Consider the following 25,390-nt stretch of genomic DNA (forward strand, 5'->3'; position numbering starts at 1 on the left):
AAAACCATCACAGAACTGTAGAGTTGGAAGGGATCCCGAGGGTCATCTAGTCCAACCCCCGCAATGCAGGAATTTCAGCTAAAATATCCATGACAAATACCTGTGGTCCTGGTCCTAAGCCATTCAGGGCTTTAAAGGTTAAATTAATAATTTTAGGTCTTGAGAAAAGATCATTACCTTGTACAGTACAATGAATAATCACGTACTCTGGCTAAACATCCTCGTAGCAGTTGTGCCAGTAAAGGCAGCGTGAAGTTGTGATTAGAGTGTCAACCGGCTATGGCTGCGGGTAGACTTGAGTTTAAATCTTTGCTGAGCCGTAGAGTTCCCTTTGTAACACTGGGTCAGCCAGTATCTCTTTCCTTGCAGCAATCTGTATACCCATCGATGTCGCAGTTAACTCTTTTGACGGAGTAAATAAAAAATTGGCTTTGATAGGCTTGCTTAGCTCAGAACATTTGTGCTGAGGATTGGACTGTGAATTTATTCTGCCTCAAAATCCCCAATGTTTTTGCATTTCACATGATGCTACCTGTCTGAACCATTTCGAACTGTCTCTCCGACAAAATACAATTTCAATTAAAAATAGCAGAACAGCTCCATGTTTACAAATGTGCCATTACTGGCTCTTCAGGGAGCATAGGCAAGAGGAAGGAACAGATGTGTTTTAAGAACTTGAATATGGTGCTGGTTAAAGATGAAGCAGTAATCCACCAGTTTCAATTTCTAGCACAGATACTGTCTTGCTGTTGCAGCCAGTTATCCAAAACCTTCATTTTCCCAGGTTCCAAGCAATTTACCCCTTGTTGTGGGTAAAGGACACTTGGCATATTAATAACTGGGCCAGAGAGATCTTTCTAGCTCCCCCTAGTTAGTTTTCCTCACCTTTTAAAGACCTTTCTGTTTAATTTGGGCCTTTTTCACATTTGACCATTATTTAGTTATTGATCCAAGTTCCCCCTGTTTGAATTAGACCAGTGTGGTTCACAGCCACACTTACTTGAATTTGTATATGAAGCGCATCTTTGGTCTTTCCCATAGCACCAGGAGGCATTCCTTTTTCTGTATTTCCTCGCCTTGTAACTCATTGATTCTGTGGTGCCAATTAAATGCTGATAGGGCATGCATGCAGATAGCTGTATGAGTGCCTTGGTTTAAAACAACAACAACATTCCCCAGCTAGGAAGTGCACAGAAGCACACAGGCAATTGAAAATTCTCAGCTGACAATATTTGATATGGTTTGTTGTGCAGTTCTCTGTGCAGTTTTGTGCAAATATAAAGGAAATATATGCTATAGTCCTCTGTTTAGGAGGAGCACTGAAATGAGGAGCACAGCTAGAAAAGAAATGAAAGCAACTTCAAATTATCAGTGCACACTTCCAGATCAACATTGTTGTATAGTGTCTGACATAAAAATAAATAAATAGAAGTGGTTTGCTTGTGCATTTTTCAGATTTTGAGAACATATGAGAGATGAAAAACAAATATATAAGGCTATATTCCATTCAGTAAAAGTAAAGGTAAAGGACCCCAGACCATTAAGTTCAGTCACGAACGACTCTGGGGTTGCAGCGCTCATCTTGCTTTATTGGCTGAGGGAGCCGGCGTACAGCTTCCGGGTCATGTGGCCAGCATGACTAAGCCGCCTCTGGAGAACCAGAGCAGTGCACGGAAACGCCGTTTACCTTCCCGCCGGAGCGGTACCTATTTATCTACTTTCACTTTGCCATGCTTTCAAACTGCTAGGTTGGCAGGAGCTGGGACTGAGCAACAGGAGCTCACCCCGTCACTGGGATTTGAACCGCTGACTTTCCGATCAGCAAGCCCAAGGCTCAGTGGTTTAGACCACAGTGCCATCCGCATCCTTGTTCCATTCAGTAACATGCTGCAAATAGTTGCAAGCACAGCTAGAAATGAAAATAAAGCACTGAGTAAGGAGTGGGCATGGAAAGGGTTGTCGCAGAAAGTGGCAATGGATCCACCCACCCTAAAACACTAAACTCAGTTGAGTGGTTTGGAGCCCAGTTTTTCCCAATTTATCAGATTATACCCAAATTTACAGGGAGGGAGCCTCAAGATTTGTGTTGTTTGAGGATTCAGCTAGATTGGTAAAGAAAAGGCCTTTTATATGCATTGTATATGCAATATAACACTGTGACACCAGATGGCACTGTGGAGTCCTATCTTTCCCTACCAGATTTCCCTGTATGAGTTTACAATGCGTTTGACTGAATTGCTTCTCTGATGTGTCTAGATCCAGCCTGGGAGTAACGTCACGTGGGCTAGTCAAATAAAAGAGGAATGCAAACAGCTACAAGCACACAGTCAACTCTGGTGTGGACAAGCTGATTATTTTACTGGTTATTGATTATGTTGTTGGTTGTGGTTCATTTCACCTCTCTTTTATTTCTAAGTGTGTGATGGAGTTCTTTTTAAAAGTTATTTCATTGGTTTTTATCTCTTCACCTATTGTTAGCTGTCTTGTGCACTTTTACTGTATAAGATGAAAGCCAGGACTGCATCACTCTCAGGGGAATGTACATTTTGATACACATTTGAATACAGTGATACCTCGGGTTACATGCACTTCAGGTTACAGACGCTTCAGGTTACAGACTCCACTAACCCAGAAACAGTACCTCGGGTTAAGAACTTTGCTCCAGGATGAGAACAGAAATCGTGCTCTGGCAGCGCGGCAGCAGCAGGAGGCCCCATTAGCTAAAGTGGTGCTTCAGGTTAAGTACAGTTTCAGGTTTAGAATGGTCCTCCAGAACGAATTAAGTATTTAACCTGAGGTAAAAGGTAAAGGGACCCCTGACCATTAGGTCCAGTCATGACCAACTCTGGGGTTGCGGCACTCATCTCACTTTATTGGCCGAGGGAGCCAGAGTACAACCTCTGGGTCATGTGGCCAACATGACTAAGCCGCTTCTAGCGAACCAGAGCAGTTTACGGAAATGCTGCTTACCTTCCTGATGGAGTGGTACCTATTTATCTACTTGCACTTTGACGTGCTTTTCAACTGCTAGGTTGGCAGGAGCAGGAACCGAGCAACAGGAGCTCACTCCGTCGCGGGGATTCGAACCGCCGACCTTCTGATCAGCAAGTCCTAGGCTCTGTGGTTTAACCCACAGCGCCACCCACATCCCTTTAACCTGAGGTACCACTGTACTTATTCCTCTCTATAACTAGAGGATAGGAACTAGTTGACATGCATGCGCCAGACCTCTGTTATCACGCACGACAGCTTTTGCAGCTGCTTTTTCAGTTCAGATATCCAAAACACTCTACAGATGTTTCATGGAAACCTAAGTCTGAGAGGAGACAAAGCTGAAAACTATGCTGAAATAAATGGGTAGTTTTCACACAGCTCCATTTGTGGTCTCCTTGTTTTCTTTTCTTTTTTTGTCCTAGACAACTACTACGGTACTCCAAAGCCTCCAGCGGAACCAACCCCATTATTGTTAAATGTAACAGACCAGTTACTCCCCGGTGCAACACCCAGTGCTGAAGGCAAACGCAAAAGAAATAAGTCGGTGAGCAATATGGAGAAGACTGGAATAGAGCCCCCAGAGGAAGAGGAGGAAGAAAGAGCTGTCGTCAATGGAAACGGCATGGTCATAACACCAGGTCAGTGCTTTTCCTCTTATTATGTCCCACGTGGATTTCAGCTCCTTGCCATTGTAGCTAAAGGCAAAAGAGGAGTGACGTTACAGCAAGCAGCATGGCGTGAAATTTATGATAGCTAAACTGAGCCACCCAGTGCTGCTCAGAGGACCAGGCCAGACATTTTTTTAAAAAATGGGAGAGTTAGAACAGGCAACAACAGTGGGGCCCACTGACAATGCTAGATTTAGGGCGCTGTGGGTGGTTCCCCACCCCACCGGGCACCGAGTTGAGGGGGCACGTGATGATGATGATGATGATACAACCTAAATTTATACAAGTACCTACTCAAAGTTAGAGGGCACCAAATTTTGTCCTCGCTTAAGGTGCCACCCGTCCCATCACCTCTTGGCAAATAGAAGGGGAAGAAATGGAGGCAGTGAGAGATTTTACTTTCTTGGGCTCCATGATCACTGCAGATGGTGACAGCAGCCACGAAATTAAAAGACGCCTGCTCCTTGGGAGAAGGGCAATGACAGGCCTAGACAGCATCTTGAGAAGTAGAGACGTCACCTTGCCAACAAAGGTCCGTATAGTTAAAGCCATGGTTTTCCCAGTAGTGATGTATGGAAGTGAGAGCTGGACCATAAAGAAGGCTGGTCGCCGAAGAATTGATGCTTTTGAATTATGGTGCTGGAGAAGACTCTTCAGAGTCCCATGGACTGCAAGAAGATCAAACGCATCCATTCTTAAGGAAATCAGCCCTGAGTGCTCACTGGAAGGACAGATCCTGAAGCTGAGGCGCCAATACTTTGGCCACCTCATGAGAAGAGAAGACTCCCTGGAGAAGACACTGATGCTGGGAAAGATGGAGGGCACAAGGAGAAGGGGGTGACAGAGGACAAGATGGTTGGATAGTGTTTTCGAGGTTACCAGCATGAGTTTGACCAAACTGCGGGAGGTAGTGGAGGACAGAGGTGCCTGGCGTGCTCTGGTCCATGGGGTCACGAAGAGTCGGTCACGACTAAACAACAACAACAACAAAGGTGCCATATTATCAAAATCTGCCGTTGCCGAATGCCAGGTGCTGAAACTTGGATATGACCCCAGAATCCATTATTTCATTGACTCAAAGTCAGGGCTTGCAATTACAGACACTGCTGCTTTGACCTGCTTCTGTAGCTATGTCTTGAACTGTGACCGGAGATCATGTTGTTTAAAGTGCAGGTGTGGTCTCTCCCAGCTGCTTACTTCTCTGATAGTTTCTAGCCATCAAGAATCTTTTCTGGCCCATACTTGCATTGCGCTCGGAAGAATTCAAGTCATTTCTGTATTGGTTTACCTCATACTTGAGGGAGATCTAGAAGGTTATCAAATTGGGTCTCTCAATCTGTGGTATATTTAATGCACAAAATTGTTTTTAATGTAAGAAATTAATTGAACAGTTCAAAAGTGTGCAACACATAAAAGATTCTGAAAACTCTTGAGTTTTCATGCGTAGGAAATAGGTGTTTCATTTGTCTTATGTAGAAACAGAATATATGTGATTTAGAACCTAATAATCCTATTGAAAAAAGAAGTTTCAATAAAAAGAGTGAAATATTATTTCCCGAAGCATAGATAAATCATTGCATTAAAAGCTTCTGAATATACAGCACATATAAACAATAAATCCAGCACCTAATCTTTAAGAACTGTAAAAATTATATACGCATGGCTTTTAATAAAGGACTTCCTTTTTTCCATTTGAGGAAAATAGCACATTCAATTTGAATGATTTCCCCCACCTCCATAAAGTAACATTTGTTTATTTATTTCCATCTATAAATGGCTTGCTGTAAAATATCACGAAGTGATTTAACAATAAAGGCATCAACAATAAAACAAATTCATATAAGAACAGCTTCTTCTCCAGAGCGATCTCGGCCCTGAATGGGAAGCCTGGACTTTGAAAGTCATCTAATCTTCCTTGCTGTATTATACTGTATTGTTTTAATTAGTGTTTTTATAGTTGTTTTGATTTTGTGTGGAGTGCCCTACCTGGGTGGATGGAGCAGCCAAGTAATTTCGTTGTCCCCGAGAGGGGGCAATGACAATAAAGATATTATTATTATTATTATTATTATTATTATTATTATTATTATTATTAATTTGATATATAAAAATGATTTCCAATCTCATACAGAGATGCATACAAAACGTGACCGATACAAGTATACAAGTGTATATTCAAGCCATTGCTATGCGTAAGGGGGAAGCCATCAGATACACTGTTCCTTTCTTGGCCACCAAATTTCCACTAAAGAAGGCAAAAGTGAAGAATTCTGCAGGAAGCACAAAAAGATAAGGGTATCAGAACTGAAATTCATTTAAGGTGTTTTTGTGTGTACCCCTCCTACCAGGAATCAATAGAAAACATTAATTCAGTTTGTTAGTTGAGCTGTGCTGCTCTTTATTATGCAGTGGATAGAGCTGACTAAAACCAAGGTGTAAAGTTGCTACTGGATTTCACCTGAAACAAATTTTCTTTTTTTAAGCACACGCTGGAGGTTTCTGCTTAGATGTTCCCAAGCAGTTTTGTGGGAAAGGAAAGGAATTCTGATAAGGCCATAGAGATTTGGGGAGGAGGGATCACAAATCACTAAGGCGCCATGCACTTGCAATGGGACTCTGCCTTGTTGGATAGTGTGCGGACCATTTCTCAGTGAGCCTCCTTAGCTTTGTGGCGCACGGCAATTTGTCTGCCAGGGGACTGCCCTCGTTTACGTTGTGCGGTTTGACTCGCTTGTTGAGTCATTGGAAGCCATTACAGTGGTACCTCAGTTTAAGAACAGCCCTGTTTACAAACTATTTGGTTTACGAACTCCCCAAAACCGGAAGTAGTGTCCTGGTTTGCGAACTTTACCTCAGTCTAAGGACAGAATCCGAACGGTGGAAGGGCTCCGGTGGCAGGAGGCCTCATTAGGGAAAGCGTGCCTCGGTTTAAGAACAGTTTCAGTTTAAGAACAGACTTCCAGAACAGATTAAGTTCGTAAACCACTGTATTTGCTTTATTCTTAACTATGGTGTTTTTCACATCCAAGCATATACAGTCATACCTCAGGTTAAATATGCTTCAGGTTGAGCGTTTTCAGGTTACGCTCCACGGTGACCCGGAAGTAACAGAATGCGTTACTTCCAGGTTTCACCGCTCGTGCATGCGTAGACACGCAAAATGACGTCACGCGCATGCGCAGACAAGCCGAATCACAACCCACGTTTGTGGTTGCGTTTGCTTCAGGATGCGAACAGGGCTCCAGAACAGATCCCGTTTGCACCCAGAGGTACCACTGTATATTTTTTGCTTTTAATTTTATATTGTTATGCAATAACTATTACATTGCTTAGCCTAAGTTGTGACATTTACTTTGAGGGCACTCACTCTTTGATAGTGCGTGTTGTTCTCTCAGGTGGTCATCCCTTAGGGGAGACAAGAGAGGCCAGATGGTTCATTTCCAAGGTTGTAATTCCAGTGTCATGCCATTGTTTAAAATGCTTTAAATGCTCAAATGAATGCAAAGTGGGAGCAGAGAGACAATTTTCATACCTCTTTTTTACACAACTAGAAAGATCTCTCTCCTAATTGCGAGACCTATTTCCAAGGAATTCAACTTGCTTTCTTTTGCCCTTCTGTGCAATATTTTGCATGCCAACTGAGCCTCCTCTGTTCCCTGCAGTCATGCTTTCTGTTGCCTACTGTGGGGAAAATGTCAGGTTCGCGGGGTTGCTGTCAGCTTTTAGCTAGCAATTTGACTGATGAGATGAGAAACAAAATGGAAGTCACTTCCCCATCTCCCAACTCAAAAGTAAGCAAGAAGGAGAAAGCAGCAAGTATGTTATTCACTGTAGGGAAACAGAGGATTTTCTGGAAGACTTGCAAAAGCACATTTATGTAATTTTATCTACACATACAACCCTTATTTCTGTAGCAATGGAAGGTGGTTTTCCTAAACAGCTAACATTTGCATTAAGATGTACAGAGCAATTCTGATGCATTTTCTCCTCCATTTAAGCTTGTGCCTCCGTCCCCTGCTTTGTCCAAGTGACTAAGCCTGCAGTGATCAGGCACACTTATATGGAAGCCAGAGCGAAACTCAAACATTACAAATAAAAGGAGGCTGCTTCAGAAAATGGTATCTCTCTACCAAGTCTCCTCCCACTACTCTGTAACATATATAGGCACACCTTGTTTTATTCCGCTTTGCTCCATTGCGCTTCACAGATATTGCTCCTTACGAGGTTGTGGGTGCTGCAGCAGGCAGCCTGGCTGCGTCCAGGGAAAAGAAGCCCCTGTTGCCACCACTCCTCTTCTGGCCACCACAGTGGAGTTGGCTAAGGCTGGAGTCGGGTTTTTCCCCTCCCGTTCCTGCAGCCAGGATGTATAAGAAGTGCTTTGATAATTTATATGAAGAGCTATATTAATGCATAGGTGGTGGTGTTGTTACAGATGGTAGACAATTCAAAGGATGGATAATTTTATAAAACGTTGGACCACTAAATTGTGAACCAGCAGTGTGAAAAGCATGAGGGCTAGCATCTCTCTGTTGGGGTGGATGTTAGTCTAGGAAGTCATCAGCTACTGACTTTCTCTCATGGGGGGGGGGGGAACTATCATGGGAAGACCAGATTTGCACTATTTTTATACTCCAGGCTTGAAGTATTTTAATTTTTGAAAGTAGGTCACCTAAAGATGTAAGAACGTTGCCTCTGGTTACAGGAAGAAAGCTGGATTAATTTAGAATCTCATTTTATATCATGGGAAATTTGACCTATGTTTAATATATTGACTTAAGTTATCCAGTTGTTGGATTTTAGATAGATAGATGACAGACAGATAGATCTCGATTAAAGATATAGATTATAGATCTAGGTCTAGGTCTAGATATATATGTGTATACTTAAAAGGTTTGATTAAATGAACCCAGGCAATAGAATGAAGTTTTTGTGGAACGAAAAAATATCAACTCCTCCCCCGTTTCCGTTAGTTAAACTATGGATTGTCTCCATCAGATCACATAGCTTTAGGGAGGTAGGGAGTTGGAGGAAAACCTACTTTCACTTCATAATTGCTGCTGACCAAGCAAATATCCAAAGGAAATCCCTCAGGACTTCAGGAGAATTATCATGTGTAGCAGTAAACATTGAGCACCACCCCAAAGTGGATTTTAATCAGATAAAAAAGCTTGTGAACTCATATTCCTCTCCTGGGGATTCTCTTCCTTTGGAACCAGAAGAAAATGGAGGAGTAGCATCTTTTTCTAAATCCTGTGCAATTTAATTAGTCATTGGAAATGACTTGTCCTTCCTAAAATATGCAGCAACGGATCTGATTGACGCATGAGAATCTGATGTTGGTGTTTAATTCTAGTGACTGTTTCGTAATTGTTTTGTAATCGTTTTTAAGTTCCATATTCCATATGTGATTTCTACCCTTCCCATGGATAGCTGACAGGATCCTTCCCACAATGAAGTGGCTCAGCAGAATCAGAACTTCCAATTCACTGTGTTCTTAATCCTCATGCACCAAAATTTGGTGGGACTTAACTAGGGTTAGTCCACAGTCTATAAGGCAACTGTCTAATCATATCACACATGTTCCATTGCACAGACCCAGGCCATGCTTATTTTCTTGAGGTTTGGACAAGTGATACTCCAACCTAGTGGGACTGTGGCCCACAGGGAACACACATGAAATTAAAATGTATAGCCCACTGCTCCTGTTTTATATTTCTTCCTGCTTCAGCCTAGTTTTAATATTTTCACAGGGAAAACTTCAGGTGGTGTTTTTTTTTTTTTTTACTGTATTACTACAACTGATACTTCAGTAGCACAGGAATCTTGACACGCATGTCTTCTTCTCTTGTGCAGAATCAAGTGAGCATGAAGAGAAGAGTACAGGTGCCTCAGGTGAAACCTCCTCACAGCCTTATCCTGCACCAGTATATAGCCAACCTGAAGAGGTAAAAGAGGATATGGATGTAACAAAGCAACCCAAACCAGAAGAAAATGATGAATTGGGCCCATTGCCTGACAATTGGGAGATGGCTTACACAGAAAAGGGAGAAGTCTACTTCATTGAGTAAGTACTTCACATTTGAAAAAACGACATGTGCCAGACTTAATGCAAGCTGCAGAGTTAGTAGCAAAGTTCTATAGATGGCAATTTGGATGTAAGGTCCATTGAATTCAGTGGGTCTTACTCCTAGGTAAGATTGCAACCAACAGATTCTGAACCAACATGATAGGGACATATATGAAATTAAAATATTTTCTGTGACCACACAGCTAATATATTGCTAGTTCTTGGAACAAAACCATATTGAGATGAAATGTGTGGCTTATAGATTTCAATGTTTACCAGATCTCATATTTATTGGTGTAGGGTTGCCATATGTCTGGAATTTCCTGGACACTGCGGGTATTCGTCCCTCTTAAACAGCATCTGGGTGAAAATTGCTGCCATGTCTGGGAAAATCCAAACATATGGAAGCCCATGTCGGAAGTGTAGATTTTGGTGAATTTCATTAACAATAGCCCCAAAACTCATTTTTTATTTTAGCTTTTGCAAACAACTTTGGCAAAAAAAAAAAGCACAACTTCTGTGTCCAGATTTTTACTCTTTGAAATATGACAACCCTATATTGGTGTAAGTACCAACTGTAAAGTACAGTAAGCATGCCCTGTCACTCCCAATATGTATCTATTTTAAATATATGGTATATTTTTGATTGCCATGAAGTTATGGAATGTGGACCCCGCGGCAGAGCAAGCCAATCAGGCGCCTAGGCGGCGCACGTGCCCTGCGCCCAGGGGTGGGGCCAGCCGCTCACAGGGGCACCATGGGGTCTCTGAGGAGTCTGCCTGCCTCCTCCCACTCAGCCGCCCTACAGCTGAGAGGGAGGCAACGGGCGGACCGTCCGGGCAGCGCGGAGCCTGCGGGCATTCAAGCCGCCGTGTCACTCCCAGAAGAGATGCATTGCTTGGGCGTGCTGCAGGCCCCGCGGTGAGTGCCGCCCAACATTTTGTAACCCCCCTCAGTGGGGACACCCGGGGCGGAGCGCACCTCCTGCACCCCCTTGCTACGCCCCTGTGTGGACCTATACAATATTTGCTGTTCTCCCCATTGTCCCCTGCTGCACTTTGGGCCCTAGCATTCCCAAAATGACAAAAGAGTAGCTGCAAAATGAGCCTAATATTTCCCCTCTTTACAAAACACCTTCAGCAGTTCCATGTTGTTATCGGCCTTCTTGCCATTCATGTTGGGATGGAGCTTCTATTTATACAATCTAGTGCTCATCTGTGTGCTTATTAGTCTTATTGAAATAAATGCATTATAGCTTCAATAATCCTCATGTGGTCCCAAGAACACACAGGAAGTGTCTGTTCAAAACTGGGATTTGATCTCTTTAATACCAACCTACCAAACTAAATTATGGTTTCCTGTAACATGAACAAGCCTCCAGTAGTGTGCATTCCCTTTCTCCCTCTCCTCCTCTTTATACACCAGAGGAAGAGATCACCTTTATATTAACTACAGCTCCCTCAGCCTGTAATGTCTAAACTAGAAGAACTATGGTTAATGTAACATGTGGTTTGGCCCTAAATCACAAGTGGAGCTGTAGGAAAGAGTTTGTGAATAAATGATTGCTCAATATCTGAATTTTATCCAGTATCAATATTGGGTGAATAACAGAAACCTATGGCAGCCACTGTCTCTACTAGGTATCCAAAGCCATACTGTCCACATAAAAAGCCTTAAAACATGCCCACAGTGGACACTAACTAAAGCTTGGATTCTTATGAGGTAGAGATTTTCTGTCATTCAGAAGAGTGATTATTTTTATCCTCTTTCGCCTAGAGTTCCAATCTCCTTTTTTCCCCTTTTATTCTCTCAACTCTGTTCTGTTTTTGCTATTGCTTGAAGTATCCATCACTTCTAAGTGATTTCTTCTCTAATGCATATTGAGTGTTTGTAATTGTTTACATTTGCAGACCCACTCATTAGCCATCTAAGCAAGCATTTGTTTTGAATTGGTTTTGGTAATTGTAATAGTCTAATCTCGTGGTGCATTGTAAATTACATATGTAATAAAGCTTTTGCTTCCCTTTCCACCAAACTGAAGTCATTATTTGAACACAACATTTGGAAGGAATGTTTGTCATTATTAGCTCGCAATTTTCAACCCTCATTGGTAGTGAAGGCTGTACAGTAGAGGTCTTGAATGCTACCCATATTTCATAAGCAAAGTGAATTGCCCAGGGCTTTTCAGCCAGTACATTACCATTAGATTAGTGGGTTCGTAATTAACTGGTCATTACCCTATTATAGCTGTATCACAGTGACAACTCACCCTGTTGGTCAAGAATCACTGTCCCTCAGGACTTCAGACGATTTCTTGTTGTGACACTTGGCGGCATCTTTTCAGCCTCAGTGGCTCCCTATGTGTTCAAAAAGCTATGGCTATAAGGTAGTTATTTCTGACTGGAAGACGGTTCAGTGGTATCAGGGTGAGCAGGCAAGGAGGTCTCTGAGCTGAGGTATGTCAGGCAGATTGTGTTAAGAAACTCCCTGACTTCCTGGTTGTAAGCGTCCTACAGAATATTCAGAACCTAACGTAAAATGGTTTGTTTCACATATAGTCTCCTCACAATTAGGAAGCTGGATTGGGGTTTGTATTCAGCAGGAAAATCCTAACACTTCAAGCAAGGGACAAGGAGCCTGTCTCTCTCTCCTCCCCTCCCCACCGTGCCAGATGTTGTTCAACTCCCACCATCATGGCATCTCTGCTTTAGACCTTCCAGCATGTCTGAGGCTTGGTTTTCTGTATCTTGAAATCACTTGTTCCTGCTCCACCTGATCAGGCACCTACTATCATTATTTTTAAAAGTTGTGAGCATCAAAGTTGGGTCATCTAACCAGTCTAAAAGATACACCGAGTCCCTGCCATAAACTTGTTTTATTAATTCTTAAATAGATTAATAGAGTATTAAAGGAAAAATAAGGTTAAAATGTGTTAAGATAATTATAGGATAGAAAACAGGGGAAGATGGAAAGGAATTGCTGAAATAATTAATAGAAGTGGAATACAAAAAGGGAGGTGTGAGGAGGTCGTGGAAATATGTGAAAGAAAGATAAGACATTGAAATTTCTTTTCTTTTCTTTTTGATGTGTTTTTAAATTGTTTGTGTTTTGTCTTGTTAATTTAATGTTTTAGCATTGTGTAGTGTTTTTGTATTGTACTGTATTGTTTTTTTTTTGTTTTTTTCTGTAGTGTTTAAATTGTCATAAAAGTAATAAATATTATTTTTAAAAAAACTTGTTTTATTAATTCAGTCCCTCTAAACAATGGGGCTGGGAAATGCTGCTTTATATATTTACAGCCTAAGCAGGGACTTCAGAGAGAATACTTTCCATTACTAGTGGGGTGCAAACTCCTCTGTGGCCCCTCCTACTCTTTTTTGTGGTCTTTTTATTTGACCAGGAGGCAGATTGCTCACCCATCTAACCTTTGGCATGGCATAATTCTCCATGAAGCTTCTGTTCTTCCTTCCAGCCCTTGCACCCCTTTTCTCTTCGTGGGGTAGGCCTCTACTTGCAATGGTTTGGTCTGTGAGCCCCTCTGCAAACAGGCTCTGGCGCATTTATACCTTCCTGCTTCTGTCATCAGCCTTTCCACATATACAGCACTAATTAGTTGGAAAGTAAATTATGTCATCTTGCTACTAAGCAGCTGCTGCGGGAGAGTGAGTTTTCATTCCTTTTTGGAAAATCTGTCTAGCAAGGTTTGCAAATGCACGTTGTATATTAAAGAAAGGACGTAAGGAAGGAACTGCATTCTATAAAGGGTTGTTGACCCACAGTCCTTTAGAGCAAATAATAGATGAACCAGTGCTGACTGCTGGCTTTTCTCTCTTCCTGCCACACCATGTCTCTCACTCTTCCCTCCATCCTTCTGCCATCCCCTCTTAAAAAAAATAAGAACCACACTTCCATTGTATGTGGTGGCAGATCCATGTGGCCCTTTCAGCTTTCTCTCCCTCTGCTCTGGGCAAACCACCTCTACCCTAAAGCAGCTGAGACTGTAGAAAAAGCGAGGCATGGCTCACAATTGACTGGGAAGCCACAGTCAGAAATCCTTGCATTGTGGCCGCGCAAATGTGCTGGTGTGTGGCCACAGAGATTCGCAGTGTGTGCAGTTTTTGAGTCCCCATGGATTCAAAATATTAGATTATATGCAATCGTTTTGTTAAATGCATCATTTATGATAGTTTTTAGTTGAAGATGTGGATTTTCTTTGAAAAAGGTGTTAATTTATTAATTTATGCGTTCTGAATTCATATACTTCAAATGTGATTCAGTTTCCTCCTATCATAATAATGTTTCATCTCAGGTCAGAAATTATCTTATTGGATGCTGGTATATAATCAATCTGAATTGGAAGGGCCCCTTCATAAGAGGGGCCCCACATGAATCATGCTGGATGAGCTTTGGCTGTGGCCCATAGGTTCCCTATTCCAGCTGTAGAGAGATTCCTTCCAAACTAATTAGTGAATTTAGTACACAAGCTATAGGAGATTATAAAGAGTTGGGTTTCACTGGAAGCTCCCCCCCCCCCACCCCCCAGTGATGAGGTCAGCTGGATTCTTGGCTGACCGAACAGTAGCCAGCTAGGAAATAAAAAGTTAATGGCACTGAAATAATCATCTCTTTCTGGGTACTCTTCTTGTATCCTTCCACTCCATCCTCTCTGCCAGTGATAATTTGCCTTCAATGAATGCCTTGAATGGATCGCCTTGAATGAGTGCATGAGTGGCACAAATGCCTTGAATGAGTGGGTGAGCAGAAGGTGACGTTTAGAAAATAATTCTTGGTTTTCTTATTTCAAAAGTCCGCTGTAATTGAAGTTTTGGGTTGGTGAAGGTTAAGCTTTAAAAGCACAGTCTGGGAAGTTGAATGCAAGTGGGTACTATGAGTTCAGAGGAGTGGAGGCTCCAGGGTTATAAATACTCATACTCTTCGCAGCAGAGTGAATGGCTTGCTTTCTTCAGCCAAGGGGAGTGGGCAGAAGAGAGAATCACACAGCACTGTGGGTTTTTTATAGGTACAACCACCCCGAGACCTCCAGGTATAGGGCGGTATATAAATTCAATAAATAAATAAAATACATACCCTTCAAGTGTCCCTATTTTCCAGGGACAGCCCCACAATTACAAAAGCCACCCCAGCTTCTGATTTGATCCCAGAATGTCCCTATTTCACATGCCAGTGACACCGTCACCAAGCTTGGGAGGAGGATGAGCCGGCTCTTGTTCTGAGTGGCGGCTGCGAGGGACCATCTTGTTGCCTCTCCACGGTCTCTTCAAGACCTGGTGACAACTGTTTTTAATTTCATCAGGCATTTTAAGTAAGTTTTATAATTCCAGGTTTCATTTGAACTATATAGGAACCTTACTGTACATTGCTTAAATGTTACGGTATTAAGCAGCATATACATTGCAGAATTAACTACTTATCTCAGAGTAAAGCAGCCAGACTTAAAACTCAGGGCACCACCATTTGCATCCAGACTGTCCCACCAGTCGAGTCGTGAGTATAAATCAATAGGAGCAATGCATCTGGATTTTTACAGGGCATTGATATCTTTTCCCCATCAGCACTACCCTTTATAACAAAGGGCTTACATGCATTTCTAAATTAGTCGGCGAATGCTACATAAATAAAAACCTTAATAATTCAGCAATATGTAAACTAAACAGTACAAACAGCCTCCCAGGATGTGTTTAATAAATAAAACATGCATTACAAAGGACTGACAGTGTGCAAGAAAGAGGAGGAGTAATGAGATGAGAGTATTTATAAGAAGAATTTAAATTCCTTTAAAATATGGAACTAATATTAATTTCTCCTTTCTGGTTTACAGTCCTTATATTGCTATCACACTACAAATTCACTTGGCTGTAAAAAAAAAGGATAAGCATTTTTTCAAAAATCTTGTTATGTAGCTCCTTAGCTATTCTAAATATCCATTCATTTGGGAAACTGTTCTCTTTGTAAACAGTATTTTACCAGCTTAGTCAAATTCTTTCTTTTTAAAAGGCTATGCTGGGCTTTGTAGAATGAGCCACATTATTACTTCCAGTTCTGCAAAATGTACTTTTATCATGGGAGCGGAATTAGATATGGAATAGATAACAGTTGGTTCATCAAAGCGTCATTAATCATCCTGTTAGAAAATGGAGACTACACTAAGGCACACTTCAGTTTGCATCTTATTCTGAAAGTATGGCTGCTGAGAAATCATCGTCCTATATTTACGAATCCTTGAGCTCTAAAATAAATTTTAAAATCAAAACTCCAGCAAATAGGAATAGAAGACTGTTGGTTGCACCCCCTTTCAGCTGGAGAACGCTGCACATTCCTTTTGCCCTAGATGAGTTTTGCATTTTCAATTAGGCTAACTTGGCAACATTCTGGTTGATTTTAATAAAAATAGCTGCTTTGAGGACAGGGAGTTTAGGCTGCCAAATTCAGAGGTTGCCTTCCACAATTTCTCTTACACCTCCTTCAAGTCTACTTAGACCAGTAAGCAAATCAAGTATATTGATTGCAATTTTGCACCCATCTCCCCCCTCCCCCACTGTATCGGAAGGAATAAACTTGGTTCCGTTCAGCATGTGTCTGATCAGGGTGATCTCGTTTCTTTTCAGCCATAACACAAAGACAACATCATGGCTGGATCCACGACTTGCGAAAAAGGCTAAACCTCCCGAAGAGTGCAAAGAAAATGGTAGGCTATTAAGTTTTCATTGTTGCTGCTAAAAGAAAGAGAGAGAAATGACTTTTATTTCCTTGTACTGTAGATTGTAGAAAGTATTTAAGGAATGAGGGGGGCAAGGCATTTAATTACTGCTGTAGTTGTGTGTGTTCCTCAGTTCTTAAGGTACCATGTATTTCTGCTTCTCTTCTATGTAATATCTGTTCTGAAGTTGATATTGATAATAACAAGTGTGTGTGTAAGGGGTGTGTGTAATTTGTAACATATTTGACTCTTGGGCTGCCTTTTCTCTTATCTGGATCTGCAGAGTGTGCTTAGATCCCAAGCTTTTAAATGTGTAAAGCACACAGTGCCGAAAGCTATTGTGACAGAGATGGTGTATGCATATTATGATGTGATTTGCTTTGCAAAGGGGCAGTTCTGTGCCACTTAAGTAGTGGGCAGTTTAAATAAACCAACGTTTACTTAGCGGGAGGGAGAGGAATGAGAGGAGGGGAGGGATGTCAGATCAGTTGTTTCTTCGGTTAGAAGGATATTTTTAGCCCCTTGGAATCGTGTACAACAGTGAACAATTATTTGACTATTGTCCTCTACATGACTGTGTTAGTAAAACCGTGGTGATTAGTGTATTTGTCAGGACTAACGACTGTTACCAAGTAAATAATACAGATCTGTTTATCTTCATAAGCGACCCATTTTCCCAGGTTTTCCAGTACAAGCAATGTGCATGCAAATTAGGTTGGTCAAGCCATTTTAAGTGCTAAAAATAGCTGCTGAGATTTTTTTTTAAGCTATCATCTATAATTATATTTCGGGTACCAGGAACAGGAATATTGTACGAAGCAGCCCTTTCTTTAAAGTAGCTGGCTACAACCTTAGAATTACAGAATCATTCAGAACCTGAAAACCCCCAGGCTGGGAAAATTCCCCAGAGGTCCTAATCCATTTTCTGTTTAAATACTAAGGAGAACATATCCAGATTTCCCCCGGAGAACTTATCTTTTCGACTTCCATTTGTATCTGTTGTTTCTTATCCTGCCTTCGAGAGCTGTAATTAACACTTGCTTTGTGTCTTCTTTATGACAACCTGTTAGATATTTGAAACAGCACATCACTCACCCAAGCATTTATGTTCTCTGAAGGTGAATTTTCACTGTAATTTTATGTGAAGAAAGTCATCAGGAGGTGGCAGATTAACATTGATGTTGTGAACTATACTGTAGAAAATGTTAATTTTTATCATTTTTTTTAAAAAAAAACTAAAACAAAATAATGTAACTCCATCCTGATTTAAATAAAGTGAGCTCTTGCAGCTTTTCATCATAAGTTGTGTGTTCCAAACCTGTTTTTTCTTTTTCTTTTTCGGTTTTCTCTTTGGAATTCCCTCAAATTTCTGTGCTCCTTAAACAGCAGCTAATATATGCTTCTTAAATCCGATGAGATGCTCTAGTCTAAGGAACATCTGGTGCTCTGGAGAGTGTTGCCATAACCACCAGTCTCGTTGCTAATAAGGTGATACAAAATGTAAACCTGGGTTTCCATTTTTTCCCCAGAAAGCAATTTTCTGATAGATTTTTGAGAGAAATGTTTTTGGAGCTTCAGAACTGTCCAGCCATTTCCTGGAGAATATTCGGTGAAATGGCCACCCCAGTTTCACCTTTTCTGAATTTTGAGTGCACCTGTCGATCTGGTTTTAGCATTGTTTAATGTTATTATTCTAAAATTGTTGAAGGGAGCAAATGGGGTTGGTCTTTACTCCTTCCAGTCTTCTTCTCTTCATCCTTCTACAGTTTCATCCAACAAAACAAAATTTATCAGAAGAGAGTTTTCGGGTTGAAACTGTTGGAAAATTCCACTTCGACTCTAAGAATATTTGGGGAAAACCCACCCCAATTTCAGCTAGTTCCAACATATCCAACATAGTCCAACAAAGGCCTGTGCGACCGAGACCTGAGATCTGTGAAAATTGGTACTTAGCTATCCACAGGCATTTGCAGTTCCTGCATATCCCTACATCATTTTCACCTCAAGAATATAGCAAAATACATTTTAAAATGCATATTTTGAGAGAAAATTTATTAATACTTATTCAGATCTGTACTTTTGTGCAGATTTTAAGAGATTCACAAATAAATGTGGAAATATGGTGGAGCAGATTTATGGAGAAACCATGCTCCACACTGAACCCAAACATTCCTTTTCTGTGCCTTTTTTGCCCTTCTCCAAACTGGTGTCCTCTAGGTGTCCCAGTAGCCTCAGAGAGAATGGCTAATGCTTAGGGATAATGGGACCCCAAGGGTCATCTATTCCACCACCCCTGCAATGCAGAAAGCTCCACTAGATCGTCCATGGCAGTTGGCCATCCAACCTCTGCTTTTAAATCTCCAATGAAGGAGAGTCCATTACCTCCTGAAGGAGTCCATTCCACTGCGGAACAGCTCTTACCATCAGAAAGTTCTTCCTTTAAGGGGTGCTCATCCTCTTAAGCTATTTTAACCTACGTTTGTGCTGGGGGGGGGGGGCGGGGAGAGAGAACAGTATATTCACAAGATTAATGAGAAAATAAGGTGAGCTTGAAATGAACAGTAGGGGTTTTTGTTTTTTAATTTGCTTTCTTGATAAATAATAAACTGAGTGGAAAACAATGAAAGCCAAATGATTTCATTCAAAACATGGATTTAGGGACCAAACATGCCTAAGTTATAGAATATGCCAGGTAGTTTCATTTTTTGCTATTGTTATCATTCGCTTTGTTTCTACATTATCCTGAATGAGGTGGTTGCCGCCTCCCTTCTCTGTCATTTCTCCCTTGCCACTTTGGAGATGTATAGATTGTCTGCCCAAGCAGTTTGTACAGCGGAGGAATTGAGGGTGGAGGCGTAGGCGAGACAAAGTGCATTTCATGGGCAGAGGTTTTCCTCCCACATCAGCTTTCTTAAATAAAAACAGTGGCTCCTTATACATTAATCCTTCCATGCTAAACATAAGCAACTTGTCTGGATGGCATTGCTCCCCCTGGATGACATCCTCCCCAGACTGCCTGTCACTTGAAGCAGGTTGCATCACTGTGAAGCTTCAGGAGCCCCACATTCTTCACATGAGCACATTTCTGTGTTCATTAATGTACAATGGAATTTGGTGTGACGGTATGAAGACTAAATGGCAATGTACCTCAGGCCACACAGTTCAGTATAATAACTAAATATAGTTTTGAATCCATGACAAATTATTTTCCTAATCTTGAGTAGAACACAAAGTAAGTGAACCCTAATTCAATTCTGTTTATTTTTTATCCTCCAAAACAGGGGTCAGCAACCTAAGGCCCATGGGCCGGAAGCAGCCCACAGAGGTTGTTTGACCAGCCCCTGAACCGAGATACCCACTTGCGCGCTGCGCTAAACCAGCGCAGTGCGACGACTTGCTTCCACGGTGCCAAAAATCATGTCTGCACATGTGCAGGCGCTGAAAATCATAGGCACTCACACGCGAACGCGATCCGGCCCATGGAGGGATCTCTGTGGGGCCAATCCGGCCCAGGCAAGATGAACCTTGCTGACCCCTGCTCCAAAACATGCCTTCTAAATGCCACAATGCATGAGAGGTTTAACATAGAAGACTTTTATGATCCTGTTCTTGACGTTGTGTCCAAGCCAATCTTAATTTTTATTACTCCATCTCTTCTAGGAATATTTCGCAAAAGCTCTTTGAACCTTACTCACTAGTGGAATGGAGGTGGCATGCTTCATAGTGCAATAAAAATATGGTTTTCGCTGACAATTAAATGAAAAAACCTGAAGGGTCGTTGGTGGGCTTTGTGAATTTATACCAGACAACATTTTGTTCCTTGTATGTATCCGTATGCCTTTGTATGTCTGATCACAAATATATTGCATTTGGGACAACAATTGACTAAAATTGTAATACACAGTTAGAGTATACTGTATAGAGAGTTTGTTTAATACTCATTAGATAGTTTTGTGATTATGAAATAAACATGTGCAGCCATCCTAACTGGCACAGTAGCCATGGATTTTATCATCAGATAATGGAACACCAACACTAAACACACAAAATGCATTGTAAGAAGAAATCACTGCATTGGTTATTTTGTTTTCTCTTCTTTGGTCCAGGAGATGGACACTAGGTTCCCATTCACTTGGTTTTCACTTTGCTTGATGTTGCAAGGGACCAATGGGCTTCTTAATTTCTACGACGAAAAGGGAAGCCAATATATATTCCTTTTGTTTAGCATTTCTACTCTTTTGCCAAGACATATAAAGTTGTGTTATTCATGAGGGGGGAAAACTGCATGATTCTGTTCTCCAGGGATCAGAGGTAGAACAATATTGTGCATATGTGGGCTTCTCTCTGTATTTTTCGCTTTGGAATGAGTGCCCAAATAAGTTGCTTGGCAAGACTATTGTCAATTGGCAGACATGCAGAGAAAAGTTCTATTGACAACATTTGCCACATCCATAGTAGTTACTAAGTCCTTATATTGAGGTGCCTGGGAGGGGACACTGGCTATTTGGAATAACTCTACATTTGTGCCCATCTGAGATGGATCTCAAACCAGCAACTGGTCTTTGGCACCTTATATTCTGTGGCCAGCCAATCACTAATGGCCAGCCAATTAACCTAGTGAAGAGGCATCGTGCTCAATAAAACATCTAACCTAGCCTCTCAGTCTGAGCAACCAGCTGCACTGAGTAGCAACACCAGCCTGCCTCACCTGCATTGCATTGTACATACTTCACCTCACCTTTCCTTTTCCTGCCGTGTCTCACCATGATCCATCTCACTTTATCTTTCCAATCTAGTGTTGGAGCTCCAGCCTGTCCATGACCACGCTTCCTTCTTCTTATCAACATGGTTGCTGCCTTGTATTTTGCCATCTCAGCCTCATGCCAGAGAGGCTCCTACAAGTCTGCAAATTAAGAATGTTGTACTTGATTCAAATCAATATGTGGCATTTAACTCCCACCATTCCACTCCATTTCCTCTGAGTCCTGTGCCTGCCATCTTTAAGCACAGTCTGAAACCCCTTTTGTATGAACATATGTAGTGAACCTCAGTGCCTAGGACTTGCCAATCGTCAGGTCGGCGGTTCGAATCCCCGCAGCAGGGTGCGCTCCCATTGCTCGGTCCCAGCACCTGCCAACCCTTTGAAAGCACCCCTGGGTGCAAGTAGATAAATAGGGACCGCTTACTAGCGGGAAGGTAAACGGTGTTTCCCTGTGCTGCGCTGGCTCGCCAGATGCAGCTTTGTCATGCTGGCCACGTGACCCGGAAGTGTCTCTGGACAGCGCTGGCCCCCGGCCTCTTAAGCGAGATGGGCGCGCAACCCCAGAGTTGGACACGACTGGCCTGTACGGGCAGGGGTACCTTTACCTTTACCTTTATATAGTGAACATGGAAAAGCTTCATCTGCTCAGTTCATCTCTTTCACTCACACTTTTTTCAGCATAAAAGGTCAATAGAAGCAGGGTGGCTTCCAAACTCCCATAGATGTTCAGTAGATGCACACAAACACAATAATTCCCACCATTTTCCATTCACAGATAACTCTGTCATCAACAGGGCAGCATTTTATAGGACATACCCCATACAAAATCTCACAGATTTAACATGGAGTAATCTAAATGTGTAAATGAGGGTTGAAACTGAGACCCGGGGTTTTTCTCCTATGCTGACTGGAAGAGCCTTAAGACATGCTACTGGATCATGATGGATTTTAAAGGCTCTTTCAGTCATTTTAGGAGAAAAGCCTCTGGTCTCTGTTTCAATCTTCATTTACACGTTTGGATAAGTTTTTGACACTTAATGATCCAGCTCTTTCCTAGAGATGCTCTGTTTTAGGACAACTGCTTTGAGGTCCTTGACAGACCGTCCAGGAAAACAGGATTTCCCCCCCAATGAATTTTTATCCATTTTTATTATCAGATTTATGTGTATTCCACCTTTTTCTTATACATAAGCCAGTCTGGCCTTGATTAGATATCACGTATTTGACATTTGTAGAGGTCCAACACATTAGCACTTTGAGTGTAGTTGATGTAAGCGCGGAAAGATTTTTCCTGGCATTTTTGCCCCTGTATCAACTGATGGCCTGGAGAGAATAAATGAAGTGCCAGCCCAGGCTAAGTATCTTGTCGTTCAATCAACCTGAGCACTAGAATAAATATCAAGGAGAGAAGGCAGGGAGCCCCGCTTCTAGTTTGCCCTAGCAAGTGAATCTCAGGAGTATAAGGAAGCTGCAGTAAAATATTTCAATGCATATAACTGCCACACACAGAGACAAAACCCTGGTCAAATCAAGGGGAAAGAAACAGCTCGGGCCATTAGTGGCATTCTGCTTGTTCCTCATCTTCATAAGAGTTATTCTGGAAGTTCTACTTACTACAACCTGAAAATAATTAACAGCAAAAAATATTACTCTGCAATGCCAATATATAAAAATCTGAGCCAAAGAAGCTTACTGACCTCAATGAAACATTTTTTAAAATATATATTTTATTAGGTTTTCAGAAAAATACAATGAAATACAGTAGGACCCAACTATACCAACAGTGGAAATCTAAATACAGTTTAGGCAAGGGATTTTCTCAGCAGAAATGTAGCACACTTTTCCCCCAGTTCTTTTCCATTACAAACACTTAAGGCCTGTTTTAAAAATCATCTCAGGCCTGATCCTATAGATTGTTATCAAACACCTGATGCAAACAGTCAAAATGATAGCTGCCTCCTTGCTGTTGTCAGAAACCACATGTTTTCAGAAATACCTCTCCTTCATGAATTTAAGCATTTACATCGGAGGCACGCGAACAAAGAGAAACTCTTCTTTCCATAATGTGCAAAGCAGTTCTGAAGTATTAGCCTTCTCAGTGCACCTCAAGTAAACTGGGACACAACTGACACCTTTATAAACCAGTATTTACAGACACACACTCTTTAGCAACCCTTGTTGAACACTTTACATGTTGGTATTTGGTGATGTATAAGAGCTCTGTTTCAAATCCAAATGGAACACCTATTGGCTTCTTACACTGTGAGAGAACTGCCTTTTAAAATGTTGCTTAGATGTTTTGGCCGGTAATTCTTAAGAAACTTACAAACCTTTGTGGCAAAACAAAAAAGCAGAACTTTGCCTTGACAGGGCACCCAAACCAAGGATGCTAATCTCTTTAAATACAACTCAGTGACCCATGAGCCAGTACATGATTTCTTCTGGCTAATTGGGAATGTACGGTATTCACAAACTCACGTTTGTTTTGTGATGTGAAAGGCTCACATTTTTGTCAAATTCAGGCAGGAGCTTAGTGAACTGTGGGACTCGGCATCTGGGAGTTTCTGAATATTTTATCTGAAGTAATGAGGAAGATCACGTGATGCGGAATCAAAGCAACTGCTGGAGAGAAAGCCAGCTGGGTGCAGCAGTTGTCTATCAAATAGGTACTGGATTTTGTCTCTGTGGAAAAATTAGAGAACATAATGAACAAAATTAGAAAACCAGTGGAGTAGCCTCCGTGGATACCCATTAGTAAAAAAAGAAAAGAAGAATTGATTTTATTAGAGTAAAATTTGTGGAAGTTCATTATTTCTTTATTCTAAAGCTGGGTGGGGAATCTGTGGCCAGAGGGCCACATTTGAATCTCAACTGAATTCTGTGTGAGTGGCAAGGACGATTGATCAGGAATCCATCAGATTGCATAAATCCCTCTGGGCAAACCATCTCCATGCCTTACCATACCCTCCAACATTTCTTTGATGAAAATAGGGGCATCCTTAGGAAAAGCAGGATATTTCGGGATCAAATCAGAACCGGGACGGCTTCTCTAAATCAGGGACATCCCTAAAAAATAGGGGCACTTGGAGGGCCTGCCTTCCAGAGTGGAGTAGCTGTATTCAACCCAGACCCCACCACCATCTACGGTTACCGATCTGCTCTAAGGCAAAGACCAGGTTGAGGGTATGTCTGGCCACATGGGTCAGGGGTGAAGGGGTTCCCCATTCCAGTTTTTGGCCTTCCCTCCACTGTCTCTTGCCTTGCACACTACCAGTATCGTTATTTCAGCAACATAGTCACGAGACTGTCCTAACCACAGAGGGAAACTGGGAAAGTGCCCTGGGGTGCCTAGATGTCAGGGGAGCCTGACTCAGCTACAGAAATGTTTTGCAGGAAGAACAACTGCCTACACTTGCAGGAAACACGCAGAGTGGTGAAAGACTAAGACCCAATAAGCATAAGGGGAAATTGGTGCTGAAGCACCGGCAGTTTGGGGAGAAATAGATAGAAGGATTGCTGAGTCCATTCCAGTTTCTGTAGGCCACACCAGTGATTTGACACAGAGAAACAAATGCACTCCACTCTCTACCAAAACTTTGTGTGGTGGAATGACTTTCTTCTACTCTCCTCTAGGTATGGTTGTATATCTTCGGAAAAAGGACTTAAGTCTCAGAACCTTTTGAACTACATTTTCATCTCTTCCCCCAAAAAGAGCTTATTCTAGCTCAAAACACGCTTGAATTCCAGATTTAGCACCTATTCTGTTTTAATCTCCTAAGGAAAGTATGCACCCTCTTCTGAAAATAAAGCCGATTAAAAGTCCTCGGCAATGAAATTTATGTGATCTCATTAGAATTCCTGTAGGTGGCAACAGAAAAGTCTATATCTAATATATCAGGCATTTCGTCTGAGAAGTTTACACTTCATTCCACTTTCTCTACATATATCCAAGCAAATATGAATATCCCTTCCTCTTGATGTATTTATAAGCAGCTGGGGTTTCTTCCCTGTCTGACAACTTACCAGAACTGCCATATGGCAACGCCATTTAAATGCTCCAGAAAGATGGTCCAAATGGCAATAACTACCATCCCATTCTTTGTTAACATAATTAAATGATGCAGGTTTCCAGTTTCTGTCACTCTGAATCTGTACACAGCAGGAAAAGACATAATCAAGCT

At 41.7% G+C, this 25,390-nt stretch overlaps 1 protein-coding gene across 24 annotated transcripts in view; it reads left to right on the top strand.

Annotated features, from left to right (window-relative positions):
• The window catches only part of MAGI2 (membrane associated guanylate kinase, WW and PDZ domain containing 2), a 597,762-nt gene that overhangs the window by 366,834 nt on the left and 205,538 nt on the right, over positions 1 to 25,390 (top strand). For all 24 annotated transcript variants that reach the window (XM_077935758.1, XM_077935747.1, XM_077935755.1 and 21 more), the window contains 3 exons: positions 3,417 to 3,632; positions 9,516 to 9,726; positions 16,356 to 16,435. In XM_077935758.1, the coding sequence (XP_077791884.1) occupies positions 3,417 to 3,632; positions 9,516 to 9,726; positions 16,356 to 16,435 (507 nt within the window). The remainder of the gene's footprint in view (positions 1 to 3,416; positions 3,633 to 9,515; positions 9,727 to 16,355; positions 16,436 to 25,390) is intronic.

The sequence above is a fragment of the Podarcis muralis genome, chromosome 10 (assembly GCF_964188315.1).
Source record: "Podarcis muralis chromosome 10, rPodMur119.hap1.1, whole genome shotgun sequence".
NCBI classification, from domain to species: Eukaryota; Metazoa; Chordata; class Lepidosauria; order Squamata; family Lacertidae; genus Podarcis; species Podarcis muralis.